The 20,389-nt window shown below is 36.5% G+C and overlaps 1 protein-coding gene across 7 annotated transcripts in view; it reads right to left on the bottom strand.

Moving 5' to 3' along the window:
• Qki (QKI, KH domain containing RNA binding) overlaps positions 1 to 20,389 on the bottom strand; it is a 142,658-nt gene that overhangs the window by 7,086 nt on the left and 115,183 nt on the right. The window contains exons 5-7 of one of the 7 annotated variants that reach the window (XR_013045152.1): positions 7,952 to 8,039; positions 6,290 to 6,589; positions 3,533 to 5,597 (exon numbers count right to left, since the gene is read on the bottom strand). Coding sequence is in view for 6 of the 7 variants with exons in the window: in XM_076552884.1 (XP_076408999.1) it covers positions 3,533 to 3,607; positions 6,290 to 6,589; positions 7,952 to 8,039 (463 nt within the window). In the remaining variant the exon portion in view is untranslated. Of the gene's footprint in view, positions 1 to 432; positions 5,598 to 6,289; positions 6,590 to 7,951; positions 8,040 to 20,389 lie in introns of those variants that run through there. The other 6 variants (XM_076552884.1, XM_076552885.1, XM_076552886.1 and 3 more) reach the window with 6 other exon arrangements.

The following is a 20,389-nucleotide window of genomic DNA, read 5'->3' as shown; positions in this document are numbered from 1 at the left end:
AAAAAGCATGTTGAATTCTGACAAACTGATTGACACCATCTACAGAATACAATAAAAATCATGACAATTTCATATCATGATTTGAACAAATGAAGAAGAGCCCACTCCCACAAAAATAATTTGGAAAAAACCCAACTTGTTAACAGAAAAAATAGAAATAAAATACAGCTAACAACTAATAGTTAGTAGCAGTCAATGAAGGAAACTGGAAAACAATGATGAATAGGTTTGGTATAAAGAACTTTGAACAGTCAGTGCAGTTATGAGTATCTGACTGCTATTAAGCATTAGTATTCTCTCAGATGCAAGCAATAAAGCAACTATTAATGATGGATGTGATTATTAATAACTGATGATTAACAGAAATGAATCTAAAGAAATTTAAATTACTATGAACAATTTGGTTCAACATAAACTCTGGGCCAAACAAGGTTTCTTTTGTTCAATAAATGTTTATTGCTTTTTCAATTATTCTATTTACAAACAACATGGAATTTCTTGGCCTCATGATACAAAGCAATACTGTAGTCTAGCAGTGTAGGCAACATCATGGGAACCAGAAAAAGGCCAGGCCTTTTGCACCAGCCAACACTTTCCAGTTGAAAATACTAATTTACACATATAGAACACTTATAAAATGCACTTGCATGTAAACACTGTAAAATCCTGCCATTTAAAACTCTATACCTCAAAGAACTCTAAGTACATAAAAAATAGAAGAAATTTCTAACTGATACCAATAAGGCATTTTAAAACTACAAACAGCTTTCTTTATTCAATTTCAAAGCTAATACTCTGCAAATACAATAAAATCTGACATTTCATATACATTCCTGCTTTATATTTTTATATTTTAAAAGAAGCCACCTGTAAATACTATTTTCTTTTGCAAAGTAACAAAAAAAGAACAAAAAAATTAAAAAAAAAATTACAGTAAAACATAAAGTAGTTCTCAAGTGGAAAAGTTATCCCTCCAAATGTCCTTGAGTAGCTCCTTCTTAATCAACCTGTCACCTTCCACTTCACCAAACTTGGTCCACTTAACAGTAGTATGATTTGTAAGACTCATTCAACAGCTTCATTATTTCTACTATATTCTGAGGTTGGACAGAAGAATTCTGTCCTGTTGCCCTTGTAACAAAGGCAGGAGAGACGTGAATGAAAAGATGCTCAGTGCAAACTTAGATTCGATGCCACTTCATAATCAAACCTAGTGGGGCAATGTTCACAGGGTTTAAATGTTCTCTATAATAGACTTATTCACCTTTGTATGACAAAATGTTTTCTATAGTTTATCAATTAGGACAGTTTATAAATACTACAAAAATACTGTATCTTCAATATAATCAAATCTTCCCTGAATTTCTTAAAAGGAAGTGGAATTTTATTTAAAATTTAAAAATAAAAATGCTGCTCTCCAAAATTTAATTTGTGTAAGCAACGGTTTTGATCAGATCATGACTTGGATAATTTCTGATTATGTTTGAGTGTGGAATATTTAACAAAGAAACCATCATGTCCAGTCCATCTAGACTCACCCTCTGCCATGGCCTAGCCTCCTACAGTGCACATGGGTATCTCAACTGTGCAAAATCACTCATCGTTGGTTACAAGTCAGTTGGTCTTTAAGTTTCAAGCCAATTTTGAAATAAGCATGGAGGTGGGTTTGTTTTCAGTAAGCAACCACTTTAAATGCTCACACATAGTTACATGGTTGTGTGTCCTTGGGCTGTGTCCTTGCATCAAATGAATGCTAATAATAATCTTTAAATGTTTTTTTAAAATAAAAAAATAGAGAAAACAGTAGTATCATAAAATAATGTAAGTCAAGGACTTCGGTCATCTCCCTTAGACCCAATGAGTACATGTGGTGATAGTAAGCATAAGCGATGTTTATAGAAAAAGAAAAGAGGAAGGGAGGGAGAGGGAGAGGGCATTTCGGTTTGCTGACATTGCATTTCAAATACAAATATAACTAATCAAAATAAACACAGCTACGAATGAGCCATGTATGGAATGTGTTGTCCTTTTCCAAACATAGTAAGATCTTGGTCTAATATTTTCAACTACCTGAAGGCTATGGAGTACAAAGTGAGAAAGAATTATTGTGTTAACAAAATTATAGAAAATCTCCTAAGAAGAACACAGGGAAAGAAAACCTAAGAAGAAAAATTACTTCAAAATCAAAACACTTTGTAAGAGAATTATTTTAGACTTTAGCAGTATGATACAGCGTCAATTACTTGTAAGACTGCCCACAACTAAAGTGACCTTCCCCCATCTAACTTCCTATCTCTAGGTGATTCTGATAGAATGGTTGATACGCTCACATTTGCAACAATTGCATGGAGTATTATTATTATGGATGTTCCCACAGGTAAGGATTTATTTTGTTTAATGAATAACCACTACATAAAAATGTATACATTAGCTAAAGTTTTCAGTATATATGATATTATATAATACCATAAATGTCTTTGGAAAGGCATTTTATTTCTAATACACAAAAAACAAGTGTGTCCAATATTTATGATGGGTATTCAGGGTAACCATGTCAAGTGAGCTAGGTCCTTTTCTACTATGCTTGGGATTCCAATCTTGCAAAAACAAAATCACCACACAAAAAAGTAAAAAACAATTCAATGTCAAAAAACCGAAACTACCATTCCTCGCTCCTCAAATAAGCATAAATAACTTTAAAATGGGTCCAAGGGTATGTATAGAGCACAAGTTTCAAATATGAAAGTGAGAAAAATGAAGACTTGTTTTCCAGTCACAGGTTAGTCAAAAAGGATATCCAAACAGCTGGATCTCACATACCACAGAACTTCAGGATAGTTTACCTTCAGGTACTATATTTTAGCAGCAAATGACAAAAATCAAAGAATCCATTTTGGCAAGAAAATAGAACAAGAGGGAACTCATTTTCTAATTCATAAAAAGTATCCACCTACATGAAAATTATTTTCACAGTCCTGACTGTTAATTTTAGCTAAGTACTTGACATGTATACCCTCATATTTATACAGTGGCTCAATGTTTTACTATATAGAAAAATGGAAATTAAATCTTTAGTTTTCTCCAAAATTACACAGAAGCAAATTCCTTTACTTCTCTCATGAAAACATAATCTGTTCAATTCATTCTGCAGTACCAACCCAAATATTCAGAACAATTAAAGGGTAAATTTTGGCAATAATTATTACTAAAAATTGCCACAGTAATATAAAAATTTAATAGCTCCTCAAATTGACTAATTTATGTTTTAACTGGAATAAATCTTAGGATATGTAATAGAAGATTTAATAAATTAAAATATAAAGGGGAGGGGTAAAAATCCAAACCAAAAAAAAAAAAAATCATAAACAAAACCACAAAACCAACCTTAAATCAATCAATTATTAAATTAATTAGGGAAGGAAAAGAATGGTGTGCAGGTAAACAGTTACATCTTTCCATCAGGTGTGGTGTTGCAAACTTGATGGACACCCAGCGCATTGCTTATAAACAAGAACTGCAGAACTAAACTAACCTCGGTCTGCGGTCACAATCCTTTGGTAAGGATGGACACGCATATCGTGCCTTCGAACTTTAGTAGCCACCGCACCTAGTTAAATTGCAATTACCAAGACAAAGTTAGAAAACATACATAAGGGAAACATCGACAGCAGGTTTATCAAAATGGATCTCAAATGTTCACTTACTACAAAAGCTTAAGAAACACGTTAAGGCACAGTAGTTTTAAAATTAACTGTAGTATGCCATGTATATATGCATCTATCAATATTGCATTCATTTCAAACAGGTTGGCCTTCCACCTACTTCATCCCTTCATTTACAGTCCCCAAGTCACAGTGTCTCATGAGCTCTATTAGAACCAGACGTAGCTGAGCTTTACTAGTCACATATTCACTGAAGTGCCTTTCTTGCAGCAGGACTACTTAAATAATGCCACATTTAATACTGACAAGTATTTGCTAACCTTAACTTTCAGAGTTTATCACTTAAAAAAGGTTTAAAAAGCAACTCTTAAAGCCTACAGATTGTGGTTTTAAACTTTTGAGTCAATAAGTATGAACTGCAATGAATTAGGTGATTAGTAAAGCAAACAGTACAGTACACTTAGCAGTCAGTATACTACTATACACTCCTTTTATAAATTACCGTTGCTTTGCAGTATTACAGACTAATCCAAATTAATAACATCATTTTACTTTATATCTATGTGCAAAAGTGCAAGTAAGTCACTGACTGCTAGGCTAAGCTTTTCCCCGGAGGCTGCTGAGACTAAGCATTGGTTAAATTCAGATCTGATGAGGGTTCGGTTAAGACCGTTCTTGAATTCTTAGCCTTTCGTTGGGAAAGCCATACCTAAAGATAAAAGGAAGGGAATTAAACATTAGTCATCAATGAAGATTTGATGCTAACACCAATCTCCTCACTACCACTAACACACATGTCTGCATCTGTTTTGAAGGGCACTGCTTAGTTTAAAATAATGTGAGACTTGATATATAAGCATGCATGTTATCTGTGTGCAAATTTACTGTAAATTGGGAATTTAAAGTAATTTTCTCAGTTCTCCAGAGGGCCGATATCATAGTTTTACTGCTTAGGTGGTAAAGCAAGAAATAACAATAATCATTGAATATTTTTCTCACTTAGTACTTATTATTAAGAACTTTGAGAATGCTAATTGGGCATCTGCATATTTTGCTCTTAATTTTGCTGGTTTATTTAATATTCAAGTGTTCATAATTATAAACGTCCCAACCAAACCAAACTTACAATGAGAAATTTTACAGCAGTGCCTCTTGCTGTCTCTAAGCAGTAAACTGGTTGAGAATCTCTTTTTCATTTTAGATATGCAGATTGCACAGAAATAGAATTCTATCTGGCAAAACCAGAGAGCTCTTGTACTAAGAGTCAGGAGCCCCAGACTTGCAGAAAGCCAAGAGTGTTAACTCCTCAGGAACAGATGCTGTGAGTGCAGCAGAGAGGAGTTCTAGGAAGGAGCATGCACAAGGCCACAGGACAGAGTATTAATGGAAAGGAAAACTTAAATAAGGTTACAGGTTACATGTTATTTAAAAAAAATGCTTCAAGAAATGTGCAACGGAACACAGCCTCTCACTAACATTTCTGTGGTATAATTCTGGCTTATTTTATACAATGATTCAGACAGAAAACATTACAATAAAATGTATTTGTAAAACAAAAGGCACCTATGTGCATGCACACACACAGATAACATACAAAGCATTGTGGCTTTCTTTAAACGAACAATGAATTTTCAAGTTTAAATCTTTGTGTCCAAGTTCATTAAAGATATTCCAATTAATATTAAACTGAGGGGAGCCCTTTAAAAGATCAAAGTTCTAAAAAGTCAATAGCAAGCACGCAGCACCAAAGGTCATACACAATTCAGGGGAAAAAAGTTTCAAAATTCTGACTGGTCAAACAGTGGGGATACACAGAAACAGTTTTTGTTTTTTTCCACATTGACTGGTCGTGTTCTAACAGCTGCTGTATTCTAGTCCTTCATCCAGCAAGTCAATGGGCTGAAATATCAGGCATGACTGGCATTTCAATCCACTCTATAAAAAAAAGGCATCAGTAATGTCTTTTTCAAGAATATTGCTTTTGATCATGTAAACCTATGAGTTTATATGACTTTAATTTTTGCCTCTAACCAGACAGAATTTATTAAGCTGATGTGTGGTCATCTAGTTCATAGTGACTATGGAAATTATAAAATATTGGTCATGTTAATCAGAACTTCAAAAGACAAAGCTGAAAACCCTTAAAATTGCAACTATTAACTGCAACCTTTAAGTGATCAAAAATATTTAAATACATACACAAATAACAGAAATGTAATAAAAATCTCAATATGATAGAACTTTAAAATTGAGCTAGCAAGTAAACCTGTGAGACAAAACCAATTTTGTGAGGTAGAACTGATGAGGCCATCAGGACAAAGTGGCAAGAATGGCCTAAAACTCAACAACTTCAGTCACCTAAGTAATAAAAGCATTGTCTATTTGAGAAAGTACATGGCAAGGATATCTATAGTGATTCTGAGATACTAAAGCAAATTCAAAACAAATAAGTATAGCTAACTTAATAGGAGAACTCTTGTGAAGAACTAAAATAAAAACATATTTAGTTTTGAACCTTTCCTAATAAAAATTACATTGCCTCTCTAAATTTGATAAACATCATTTCAAAGTCTGGGGCACCACAATTTAGGAATGAATTAACCATCTAGTACTGAACTCATACTTACCTAACACACCACTGGGTTCAATAGGGTACTCAAGGATTGATGTAGCTGGTGCCAACGTGTAGGGGTATTCATAGGGTGTGTAGATTAACCCAGCTTCAGGCCCCGGAGGGACTATTGCAGCAGTTGGGTGAGGAGTTCCGTTTGGCATGACAGCGGTCTGTATTTGTCTGATCAAAGGCATTATGGTAGGACCAGCTGGCGTAGGTGTACGCAGAGCAGCTGGTGGGAGGACAGGCGCAGGCCCAGTGATGATCCTTGGGGCAGCCTGGGCAGTTGCTGCAAGAGAAAAGGCAAGGGCTGCTACAGTAAGCAAAGAAATTTAGAAAGAAGTATAGGGAGAGCAGTATACAACATGGGGAAATGAGAGGGAAGTAGGAAAAAGAAAGGAAAAAGCAGGAAAGAAGAAAAATAAAAGGAAATCATTAGAACATGCACTGATCACACAAAAATGCCAAAGCACACCAATCAAATGCAATCAGCTTCCCCTTTACCAACATGATTAAAAATAATGCAAAAATTAAAAACCCACTGTAAAAAAAATGAACACCATTAAAATGTTATACTATTCATATCTTTGATGATATATCCACTATTAACACATTTTGTGAGACTATAAGGGCATGCAAAGCCAAAAAAAAAAAAAATCTCAAATTAAAAGATGCAATGTAAAACCTGTAACAGGAGTCCACAGAAACAGATATGGTTTCTTTCCAAAGCACAACTTTGGCTCTAAGTCTCTTGAAGTCTAGGAAAACTCCCCAATTAAGTCAGCTAAGTAAGCACTAAGGGTGTTTCCAGCATGTCAGGAATTACTGCATAAGAAAAAGAATGCAGAAAGCAGTCCTATCACTAAATTCGTGACTATTAAGAGTAAATTAAAGGCAACCATTTATAAAGCAACTATTGCTAAACTCACTGGGTTGCCTAACTTTGGGAATTTTGACTGTAACTTTAAACTTTAATGCCTTAAAAAAGAAAGAAAAATATCACTGCTCTAAATATGAACTGTTCACATCAATTGACAGATAAACTTTATGTTGTCTCAAACCACAAATTTTATAAAACACTGTTCTCTCAGATAGCTTATAAAATTATGCCACAACCCATGGTAGGGAAGGAGAACATGAGCTGAAAACAGTTCTCACATACTGATCTCTGTGAACTCACATAGGAACTTCAATAGCAAAAACAAACCAACAACAACAAAAAAAAAACCCAGAATACTACATGAGTGCAAACATGCAAGCAAGGGGAAAGGAAAGACTTCAATAGCAGGGCCACTTCATTTAGACACTTGAAATGAGATTTTTTTAAAAAAAACTTTCAAGATTTTGTCTCTTGCATAATGTAATAACGTAACAAGTTTAAGTAATAACGTAACAAGTTTAAAGTCTTAACTGGATAGTTAACAGGATAGTACATTTCTTGAACCACCTCCACACACAGCAGAAAAGTAAATTTACAAACCCAAACTTGGTATGTTGGCATAAAATAAAACTGAGCAGGGCACTGTTTTACTGAAGCATTAAAAAAAAAAAAATGGGGCTCTTTGTCATACTGTAAATGCTATTTTATTATTACTTCAACTGGTTTTATGCTGTGGTACCAAAAGGAAACAGGATGGCAGACAAAACAGCTGTAATCCTGCCCCAGGCTCCTTACGTGATTTAATGTTGGCATCTCTGTAGGTGCCATTCAGAATTGCAAGCTCCATCAGCTGCATCTTCTTCAGGCTATCTTCTCCTTCGGCCTACACAAGAGAAACAATAGAAAAAAGGATTTGAGATTATACATACATAAAAACCAAAACACTACACATCAAGAGACAGACTCTTAGAACTACAATAGTGAACTAACAATAATCACTCAATTTCTAAATGCTTATTTCTGCTTCCTTATACCGCTATTCTTGGTTTCCCTCAATGTACCTGGCAAGTGCTATCAATTCTATCTTTAGCCCTCTATCTTTAGGATCATCATGAACCCACACAGGATGTATTTATAAGTGAAAAGGGAACTAAGGCTAATGAGACTACACAGACAGAAACCAGGATGGCTATACCATTTACCACGGTTTCACCCCTCTTCCATTAACCACTGCTACTCTTGGTAAGTCATTACTGTTAAACTACCCAAACGAGTGAATTTGGCTGCTAGTGGTACCTATCATTCAATACATCCACAATCTAAACACCCGATCTAGATCCAAAGGCCTGACAAACTTCCCCAAACATAGCTTCTCCCTCAATGTTTCGTAATATTCTCATGTCTACAGTGATTTCTTACTATCTGAATAAAGATTGTAAACCTTCCTCAAACTACCACCTCAAGGGGATCTTGCTCTTTCCGAGATTTTATAGAGCAATAGACCAGAGTAAGTCTGTTAATGTCTTAGTGTTTATTTCCATTTGCCTACTTGCAAATGCTCTTTATGTGTTCCTGCATTGCTGTAGATATCGCTCTGTATAAATAAAATGCTGATTGGCCAGTAGCCAGGTAGCAAATATAGGTGGGACAAGGAGAGAGGAGAGTTCTGGGAAGTGGAAGGCTGAGTGAGAGAGACGCTGCTATCCACTGCCATGAAAAGCAAGATGTAAGGTACTGATAAGCCAAAAGCCACATGGCAACTTATACACTAATAGATATGGGTTAATTTAATATATAAGAACTAGATAACAAGGAGGCTGGTGTGGCCATACAATTTGTAAGCAATATAAGCCTCTGTGTGTTTACTCGGTTGGGTCTGAGCAGCTGCAGGACTGGCAGGTAAGAAAGATTTGCCCTGACTGTGGGCCAGGCAGGACTGGAGAAAACTCAGCTACAAATGACACCCAACGTGTTGGCAAGAGTTTCCACCTAAAACCGGAGAAAAAAGATTCTAAAATGGAGCTAAAAACAGCTTCCTAGTTGTCTTTCTCAAGTTACCGGTAGCCTGTGGGTTTGAGCTACTCTATGGCGGGTTCATGGTGTGCATGTAGGCTTGACCTACGCTATGTTACACAGAGGTGTCTCCAAGCTGCGCACTATGCTGTGTGGTGGATATAGTTTTTGCTAGTTAAAAAAAAGAAAAAGGAAAAAAAAAAAAAAGAGGTTTCTGGGTTACATGCTGCTTCGATAAAAGCATAGACCCATTGTTTCTAAGAGTTGATGGCTCCCAGAGCTGGCGGTAAATGTACCACCGCCATGTTGGGAGGCTGAAGTGGGTGGAGCCAGCAGCCACAGAGCCATTTCAGTCTTAGAATGCTGTAGTTTAAAGCAATAGGTTCAATAAAGACAGATTCAGATGGAATAGTTTTACAATGTGTGTAAAATATATGTAGGCTTGAAAGAGACAAAAAAAGTGATATACAGTTATATAAAAAATACATAGTTTTAAAAAAATTAATTCTTTAAAGAGACAGTAAAATTAATATAAAAAATAAGCCACGTAAAGATGGATATCACACAGAGAATCTGGATTATGTTCTCTTTGATATTCTTAACTGCAGAAAGACATTTGATTGTAAAAGCTGTTGAGTTAAGCCAATGTATATTTTAAAGATACCTTGACTTCAAAATTTGGATGTAAAGATATGTTGCTTTGGAAAGGAGGCTCTGCTTTTGTTTCCACAGAAAGCCAGATGCTATGGATTTATTCCAGATTAAGATACATCAGGTTTGACCAGCCAAGATCCCCTGAAAGGTCTCCGATGACACCACGGCCCAGATGATCCAACATCCAGAACGGTTTCAAGGCAACTGACTCAGACGATACACCCTTGGATTACTCCATAATACTAAAATTTTATTTGTGTCCCCATAGGATACAGCACCTCCCTCCAGCAGGAAGTAGTAAGAGAAGCTACATCCAAATTCCCAAATATACCAAGCTGGCTTTGGAGATGGAATTGGCTCACTCCTTCTCTAAACCCAAACATATTGCTTAAAAATGTTGAGATTCGTTTGTCCCATATCAGAAGAACCCTCTGGTGTGGGACAGAGAAAAACCAATATTTTTATTTAAATCAGGTTGATTATAACTGCAATCTCTTTCTAAAGAAGAAAAGGAGATATGATATAGATATGATAGGATGAAAGGGTGGATTAATGAACCTACTTTTAAAGAGCAACAACTTGTTTGAAATGTTTTACATTGGTATAGATTTTAGTTTATTGATACAAATTTCAAGTTAATTTTGTTATACTATGTGTATATTTCTACACTTGTTTACGGTATTATGTTTGTATAGCTCATTTAAAATTGTAATGGATAATTAAAAAATAGATTAATAATTAGTCATCTATGATAATCATACTCGTAGCCATGTTAGTTAAGTCTTCTAGGTATACATAGATATATTTCAGATAGATAGGTAATATTCAAACACTTCAAAGACCTACAGAATATGGCATTCAAAATGATTTAAAAATTTATAGACTTTCTGGACAGTGAGACATGTCTGCTCCTGGCAGCACAAGATTTACTTCAGAGAGGAGGATGGGCATCAAAGACACTCTATATGGAGTTTATCTTCTTCTTGGCAAAAGTAGCCATTTGGGCAAGAAACTGTTCTTGCTTGGACTGCTTGATCTACTGGACATGCAGGACCCATAGAAAAGTGACCACTGAACTTTGCTTGGAGAAATGGTCCTTCAGGTTCCTGCTTCGCAGAGGAAACTGCCGGACATTCTATAGGACACAGAGAAAAATGACTGGGAGACTCTAGGCCTGTGGGTTGAAGACAGACACAAAAGAACTTTGGATGACTGTCCAGGCTGCCAGCTGTCTCTGTCTACTCTCGCAAGACTCCCAAAAGTTGCTTGTGCCTGTCTCCTGTTTCTCAGGTAATATTATATCCTTCTGAGGTCTTTGATGTAGTTGAAGACTAGGTAGTTATAATTTTCCTTAGTTATAATAAGAATAAGTTAGATATGAAACCTTAAACTCACAAATATAAGATAGAAAGGATATCTTCTCTAATTTTGCCAAATACAAATAGACTAGATAGTGTAACTGTAATTCTTGCTTGATAATTGTTTTGTTATATGTAATTTTACTATGTAAAAGTTAAAACCTTCCTTGTTGAAAAAAAATAAAAGGGGAAGTGCTGTGGATATCACTCTGTAATAAAAAAATGCTGATTGGCCAGTAGCCAGGCAGGAAGTATAGGCAGGACAAGCAAAGAGATTTTCTGGGAACAGAAGGCTGAGTCAGGAGATGTCAACCTGCCACCCAGGGAGCAGCATGTAAAGGCAACAGGTAAAAAGCCATGAAACATGTGGAGACATATAGATTAACAGAAATGGGCTGGGTTTAAGTGTAAGAGCTAGACAATGGTAGGCCTGAGCTAAAGGCAAAACAGTGTAAGTAATTTAAGCATCTGTGTGTTTATTTTATAAGTGGGCTACGGAACTGCTGGGGCTTGGTGGGACCTGGAGAGAAAATCTCTAGCTACACTGTATGCTCCCCTTTCCAAGATCTACTAATTCATACAACTCCAATGCCACGGTCTCCAGGAACCACCCCTACCTTCTATGATTTCAGTCTTTAATTACAGATTGTTGAATGTCACCACTCCCACATTAAGAGCCATTAGAATAGTCCTGATTTTATTATTTATCACTACCTAATCCCTATATACTGATCCCAAAATTATGTTGGAATTAATTTTTGTTTGTTTTGAGACAGGGAATCACTATACAGTCCTGGCTATCCTAGAACTCATAGAGCTCCTCCTGCCTTCCTCCCAAGTGCTGGGTGCCGGGTTAAAGGCATGCCACCATTCCTGGCTAAAATTTAATTATTAAATGACTGGTATGAGAAACCTAATTTTACTGACAAAGCTCAAATGTCTGAGTTCTACATCACAAATTTTAACTAGCAAAAGCAAAACACAAGTGGTTAAAAAAAAAAGGACTAGGAAGTTTGTCCTTTAAATATTATGGCACTCAGTGTCTCCCCACTTTAGGGTTAAGTCCAGCTGAAACATGGGAGGGCTATTACTAAGACATATGCAAGTTTCTCAGTCTTCTATTTCTATTACAATTGAAATGGTAAGCTCTTTACAACAGGGATTGACATACTGTAATTTGTAGAAAATAGAATTGCTGAGTGGGTATTTAATAAATCACACAGAATTAAAGAAACATATAAGTGAAACCATTATGAAAATAACATTTGATGTGCCACCGACAACTTTAAAAAGTTGCCTTTGTAGTACAGGAAGAAGATACTTGCATATTTGTTGGATTCCTTGATCCTCATCAATTCGTATAAAGATCAATAAACTAAATGACTTATTTGGTCAAATATAAAATATGTGAGCTATTATTGGGAGGGAAGAAGTAGAAATCTATTATGATCAAATTTCCTAAATCTGCTCATTAAAAGTATTAATACTGTCAGACAGTGGTGGAGCATGCCTTTAATCCCAGCACTCGGGAGGCAAAGTCAAGTGGATCTGTGAGTTCGAGGCCAGACTGGGCTACAGAGCGAGTTCCAGGAAAGGTGCAAAGCTACACAGAGAAAACCAGTCTCGAAGAAAAAAAACACACACACATGCAAAATAAAATTTATCAATAGTTGTTTCAAATTCAAACTATGTAATAATGAAATATGAAAATGTTAAAAACGAAAAAAGAAAAAAAAAGCAGCAGCAGCATATGGTGATATTTTATTTGTACTAAAATATAATTTTAATTTTATGTTAATAAATAAAGTTGCCCTGAGGTAAGAGCTATTAGAGCCATAGCAAAAGTGTGGTGGTTAGAAAAGCTAGGTAGATTTCTGTGTGTTCAGGGATACAGCCAATATTGGAGACATACGCCTTTAAGACCTGCAGGGCGGTACTTACAGGCAGTGACGAGACAGTCATGTGGTTGGGTTTACAACCAATGAGAAGGCAGAACAGAAAGACTATTTAAAGACAGAAAAACAGGAAGAAGCTCTCTCTCGGGGAAGCTAGGAGCACTGCAGGAGGAAAGATTTTATCTCTGAGCTCTGACCTCTCGGCTTTCTCTTTTACATTGGCTCTGTGTTTCTTATTTTAATAAGACGATTGGTTACATCTACAGCAGCAGCAACAGGCCCGCTTTCAGTCACAATGAAAAAGATGTACAAGTTACCTCCATCAAAAACATAAAAAGGACCAAATGGTCTGTAAAGAGAACACGTGCTTGCGAACATGTTTGAATTAGACTGCTTATTATTATTATGATGATGATTCCCATCAACTGTGGGGATAATGCCAAAGAGAAAGATGGTAGAAGAAATGCACGTATTTTCATCAGTATATGTACATACACGCGGCCGAGTCATTGGCAGGCCCGAGAATACTAAAAACTGAGCAGAGATCATCGAAGTGGATAAGCAACAGGACTACCTACATGATGATGATGTAACAATAACTTAGGGTGTGACCACTGTGGAAGGCTGAATTAATTAATGTGTCTGATCCCCATTAAAAGTTATGTGACAGAATTAGAATCTAAACCCAGTTGTCACATTCCAGAACAAGCTTTATTATTTTCATATCCTACCACTTGTTACACTTTTTATACTGGGTGTTATTTCCACACAAGACAATAAAAATAAAGTTCATTACAGAATTATTTTCACATAAACCTGGTTGTTTCAACTTTATTGTCCCATTTTTAACAGAAATTTAGCATATTTAGTTGCCTAAAACTCTTTTTCAAATGTAAATTCAGATAAGAAAACTTGCTCTCAACTAGTTCCTCTAAGAATTCTCTCATAGACCACAATTGTCTCTGAGACCTCAAGTTATACACCTAGATGGTATTTTAATCAAGTCAGCATATCTATGTCAGGTGTAATAATTACTTGGGGTGGGGGTTTGGAAACACAACTGTTCCTAAGAACCTGTATGAGGTCAAAATTTGTACTTTACACTGTTTATGCTATTATCTTCAATTTCCTTAATGCTTCGATGTAGTGGGTAGCCATTCCAGCTTGGATCTGGAAGTTCCAACCCCCGTTGAGACTCTGGCAACTGTCACGCCTACGAGGCGGGGCGAGGGGAGGCGCCTGGAAACTAGATAGTTGTAATTTCCTCAGTTATGATAAAAGATAAGTTAGATATAAAACCTTAAACTCACAAATATAAGATAGATAGGACATCTTCTTTAATATTGTAACTATAATTCTTGCTCGGTAATTGTTTAGTTATATATAATTTTACCATGTTCAAGTTAAAACCTTCCTTTTTAAAAAAAGAAGAAAAGGGGAAGTGCTGTGGATATTGCTCTATATAAATAAAACACTGATGGCCAGTGACCAGGCAGGAAGTAGGTTGCCAGGCAGGAAGTAGGTGGGACAAGGAGAGGAGAATTCTGGGAAGCAGAAGGCTGAGGGGGGAGACACTGAGCCACCGCCAGGACAAGCAGCATGTAAAGACTCTGGTAAGCCACCAGCCACGTGGCAAGGTATAGATTTATAAAATTGGGTTAATTTAAGATAAAGTAACAGTTAGCAAGAAGCCTGCCATGGCCATACAGTTTGTAAGTGATATAAGCGTCTGAGTGATTATTTTATACGTGGATTGTGGGACTGCGGGGCTTGGTGGAACCTGGAGAGAAGCCCTCCAGCAACACTTCAATTTTATTAACCCTACCTTAAAATCGCTTTAAAATCTGAGGCACAATTTATAGGCAATGACGCCCCAAGATTTAAAGTGACACACTTGGCCAGTTTTGATGAATGTACACGAAGACAGAGCATTTCCACCAGCTTCTCCTTGTGTTTAAGCACTAACATTAATATGGCTTTTCTCATACCATAGTTCAGTTTTTCAATTCTAGAATTTAAGAGAATGGTACATGCAATTTCAGTGTTCAGGTTTTCTCAGTAAGGTGTTTAAGATACTCATCCAGGCTGTTTGTAGGAGCAGACTGTTTTAATGGCCAAGTAGCATTTTTTATCTATTCTCTTGTTATAGATTGTTGCCTGCTTCGAGTTGAAGGACATGGTACGAATATAGCCACTCTGAAAAGTCTCACACAGGCATTGTTGAGTCTCAATTTTGACTTATTTTGGATTAGGTATCTAGAAGTGGTATTGCTGAGTCATAGGACAGATTAATTCCATGGGAAAAATATAAAGAATTATCAGGACACTACAAATAGCACAATTACCTTTGAAATATGAAAGTTCAAAAAGTAAAAACTTAAAGTTTTTAAGTTAATAAAACTTAAAACTGATAGCATCAGGAGTCTTGAGATTATAGAGATTTTTAGATTTGCAAAAAGATAGTATACCACAGATAACATAGTATCTCTATTGGTGTCTGGGGGAAGTCTCTTACAATAATACTCAATGATTTGTGTGTGTGTGTGTGTGTGTGTGTGTGTGTGTGTGTGTGTGTGTGTGTGTGTGTGTGTGTGTGTGTATCGTAGAATAAACAGTTGCAAACACAACTTTCTTTGATTTTTGAAATTGTGGATGGAAGATTAAGACATATAAATATGTATTTAAATGTATGAATATGTTACAATACTTTGTTTAACAAGCTATGTCAAAGTAACAAACAGGCCAAATACCATTAGACTAAAAAGGTTTTGACATTGTAAAGTACTGTTTTACTTTAATAGAATGAGACAGGAAATCTTCATCATCTAAGCATCATCTTTATGAAAACTCAGATAAATTAACTTTTCTACAAGGCCGTAATACAGAACAACCTCCTAAGCGGAGCAGGTTGAGCCAAAGCCTTAGGCTTTAACCATTACATGAATGCATTGGTACTACCACATACAGCACTATCACAGTATCTCTTGTGTGGAATTGTCTTCTGAATTCATCAAAGACTTCACATTATTAAGACAATCATGCTTACTTACTAACAACTTTGAAATTGATGAAAATAGAGCTGAAGGCCAGTAAGATTGCTCAAAAGGTAAGGGTACTTACTGCTGAGCCTGACAACTTGAGCTCAATTCCAGGATCCACATGGTAGAACTGATTCCTGCAGCCTCATTTCCAATGCTTTCTTTAATCAAAATCAAGTCCAAAGACCCTTAGAATAGACTATGTAAGTGAACAGGCTCCTGTTTAGAAGCATCTCATAGCTATCATCTTTCAACAGCCTTCACACTGTACTACTTTTCTATAGTACAGACACCTCTCATGCCTACCACAGACAATCATATTACTTTCAGAAACTTACCCTGTTTATTTAAGGGAGCATCAGTTATACAAAGCCACATGCTGTCATGCCCTTTCTATTTTTACTTTTCTGTAGTTGGTAAATATTTTCCAAATAACTCCCCTCCATACCACCCACTGTGTGTGTGTATGTATGTGTGTGTGTGTGAGAGAGAGAAACAGAGACAGACAGACAGACAGACAGACAGACACACACACACACACACACACACACACACAGAAAAGGGGAAGAGAGGTAGGTCTGGAAATGTGAGGGGGAGAGAGACTGGAAATAAAAGATGAATAAAGAAATGCTTAGAAAAAGAGACCACATTTTATAAGAAAATTTTTATTCTTAATTTTAAACTAAAATATAATTATATAATCCTTATCCTTTCCCAGTCTTAAACTCATGGTCTCTTTTTTAAGTTACAAAGAATTTTAATCAACACTTTCATTTGCTCTGCTGTGGCCACTCCTTTAAGTTTCCGGGGCTAAATAGTAACACATCAGTAGCTTCCTTCCCAACTCTGCATAGAACTTTCTCAGAGTCTAAGATCTAAGAATAATGTTTCATCTTCTAGCCCTGGGGTTATAGCTGCCTCCAAATCTGTATTCCATTATCCTGTCTCCGTTCTCCTCCACCTTTCAAGAGCTCTTCAGCCAATCCCTTTCTAAGTTCTCTGGTGAAATAATACCTACTACAGTTCGTATTTTCCTGCCTGACACAGAAGGCAACTGGTTCTCCAACACCATTCCACGGGACCTAAATTTCCTAGATTGGTATGTGTGACCATGTTAACATCCTCTCTTATTAACATCACCAACCTCATTCTATGACAAAAGTTTTTGTAGACTTTGCCAGCCATGTTCCATTATTTCTTCTAGATTATCTGAAGTTTACTTGATTTCAATTTCCTTTCTTTTCTACTCTGGTTTTTATTCTATCCATAACTTTAACAGTTAAAACCTTCATCTGTCCTGCCAAGCTTTTGTGGACAGAAGTCTGTCAAAAAACTTAACTGACTTGAACTTAGGTTTTTAAAAAGGGGTTAACTCTATGTGCTAAGCTCATCCACAAAGATTACAAATTCATCCCAAGTGCTTCTGTAAGACCCAGAGGCCCTGCTTTACTTCCTTCTTCCTCCCACATGGCTCCTTCTCAAGTCTTCTGGTTTCGTTGCTAGAAATGCTCGATCATCTACTGTGGTGCAGCTTCTATGCTAAATCTAACCCTGAAGCAGGGAGGTCACAAATGGAGCACCAGAGAATTCCCAACAGTGAAGAAGAGCCGAGTCAACTACTGAAGAGCTCTCTTGCTGCATGCTAGAGTCACTGTTTCAACTGGGTCACAGAACCTTGTTTATCTCTGCAGAAAGTCCTCGGTTCAATATAGGTTAGACTGCTGTTGCACTAACAAATTCATAAGTCAAAGTGTTAGACATATGCTAAGAAGAAGTTTCACCTATCTTTTTCTAGTCCCCTTTAAACTAACATATTCTACTAAATGTAATACTTGGTTTAGTGGTAACTACTCATCAGCAAGTTATGGTAGAAAGTATGAAGTATACTCATCTAACCAGAAAATTTCAAACACCCAAACCAACATGTAAATAATGAATGCTAAATGCATTAGGAGTATCCAAACCGCAGCCCACTGGTCACATCATGTGGGAACAGCTGTGAATGAGGCTCAACAGATACTGTCAAGTTACTTAAAATACTACAAGATTTAGGGGTGGGGATGGGGAGGCTAGAGCATTTTTGTGTCTTGACTGCAAGGCAGAGCCAGACAAGACTGGTTTTTCAATACTGTAATTCTTGTTCCAGACTGTTGAAACTTTCCTTGGTCAGGAAAAATCATCTAATTAAACATTTCTTCATGCAAAGTGCCTTAGTTGTTTATAGTTTACAGAGAATTGAACATTTCTTATTTCATTTCATCTTAATAACTCATGAAGCTCACAGCACCAGTATTAGTTCTCCTACTGACTGCATTATTTTACAGTAAAATGAGAAGAAGAAAATATAGCACTGTCTTAATAAAGCATTTACTTTGCTTAGGTAGTCAACAAAAGCTATAGTTTATTCACAGTCAAGAATAAAACAAATTTAGATTTCTCTATGGAAGAAAAACATTTTATGAAATCCAGTGTCCCCTTATCATCATCATCATCATCATCATCATCACCACCAGCAGCACCACGTTTAGCTTTTTGTTGTTGTTGTTGACACACACTCTCCAAACTGATCTCAAACCCATAGAAATCTCCCTACCTCTGCTTCCCAAGTAATGGGATTAAATGTGTACACCACCACGCTTGTTTATTGCCCCAAATTCTCAAATGGGAAACTATATAGCAATGTAAATAATCCATCTTGATAAAAACATTAAACAAATTGGTGAAACTATTGAAGTTAGCTGCCAGAACACAGGTCAAGTCTAGAGCTCAAACTCAGGAGCTTGAGCAATGTCAGCGGTGAACCAAATGCCTGCAGCACTAAGGTCACCACTCTCTCAAGAGGAAAATTCCATGAGGTCACTTTGTGTTTGATCCACAATTTTACACACTGTAACTACGTCTACTTTGTATTCTCAGACTTTATAACATTAAGAACTGTGGCATATCAGTCCGGGCGGTGGTGGTGCACACCTTTAATCCCAGCACTGGGGAGACAGAAGCAGGTGGATCTCTGTGAGTCTTGAGGCCAGCCTGGGCTACATACAGAATGACTTCGAGGAAAGGCTCCAAAGCTACCCAGAGAAACCCTGTCTCAAAAAATAAATAAATAAAAAAAATGCAGCGTATCTATTAATGTGATATCAAATGAACCTATGAACTTAGTAAGTACTAAAAAGCATGTCAGAAACTCAGGGAGGACTGGAAAGGCGGTTCAATGAATAGAGGTGCTTGCCTCCAAACATGACCTAAATTCTATACCTAGGAACCACAAGGTCAAGAGAAACAACCAACTCCTGCAAATTGACCTCTGACCTATAAAGCTGTGTGTCCAAACAAATGTACAAAGAAGCAAAGAACTCAAATACTAACACAGCCAAAGGGCCAATGCAACTTGTAAGCCAGAGATGACAGTGGCATGGCCGCAAGGTCTAGAAGCATGTTTAAGTTAAGTCAGTGTCCACATAGAAACTAACAAAAGGCTAGGCACACCAAAGATGCAAGGAATTCCCTGTGGCACTTGAAATCACTAAGGGAGGTAGCCTCTCTTAGACAGTTTTACACACACACACACACACACACACACACACACACACACACACTGACCTATTCTAAGAAAATGATCAGTAATCTCTGGTCCACGCAGCTCTGGTCAGCCTCAAACTTGATCTATCCTGCTTCTGCCTCTTCAGTGCTGATGTTGTAAGTGCAAATCACCATGTCCAGCTAGAGTGACCATAATTCTATTTAGCAGAACATAATCGGGGCCTTAAAAAAAATTTAACTTACAAATGGAGCTATATTTGGAACTAACAAATAGACAAAGGTGTTTCCATTCCAAATCTAGGAGAATTTATATTATGTTTTAGAAAATAAATCTTTTCTAGGAAAATTGAATAGCTTTATTACAATCTAGATTTCACTGTAAATGGTTATTTCCTATTAACAGTTGTCATACAACTTTATTAATATTAAATACTGATTTGACTTTTCCTTTTGTAACAAAGGCTGGCCTTTAACTCAGAAAAGCCTGCCTGCCAGTATGCCTGCCACACCTAGCTTTGCATCTACATGAAATGGATCATCAGACAATTTTTTCACATTAGTCTTTGAAACTTTAAAAACTGTAAAAACATGATTATGGAACAATATTTTCAAGAATATAATTTAACAAATCAAATCTGCTTTCTTGGGAACTCATGGGGAAAGAGAGGATAAAGGGAAAGAAAATTAATAAAAATGGCAATTAAGAAAAATTGATGACAAGGACTTTCTGGA

The sequence above is a fragment of the Peromyscus maniculatus genome, chromosome 16, assembly GCF_049852395.1.
Source record: "Peromyscus maniculatus bairdii isolate BWxNUB_F1_BW_parent chromosome 16, HU_Pman_BW_mat_3.1, whole genome shotgun sequence".
NCBI classification, from domain to species: Eukaryota; Metazoa; Chordata; class Mammalia; order Rodentia; family Cricetidae; genus Peromyscus; species Peromyscus maniculatus.
The sequence above is the reverse complement of the archived record's forward strand: the minus strand, read 5'-3'. Positions and strand labels throughout refer to the sequence as shown.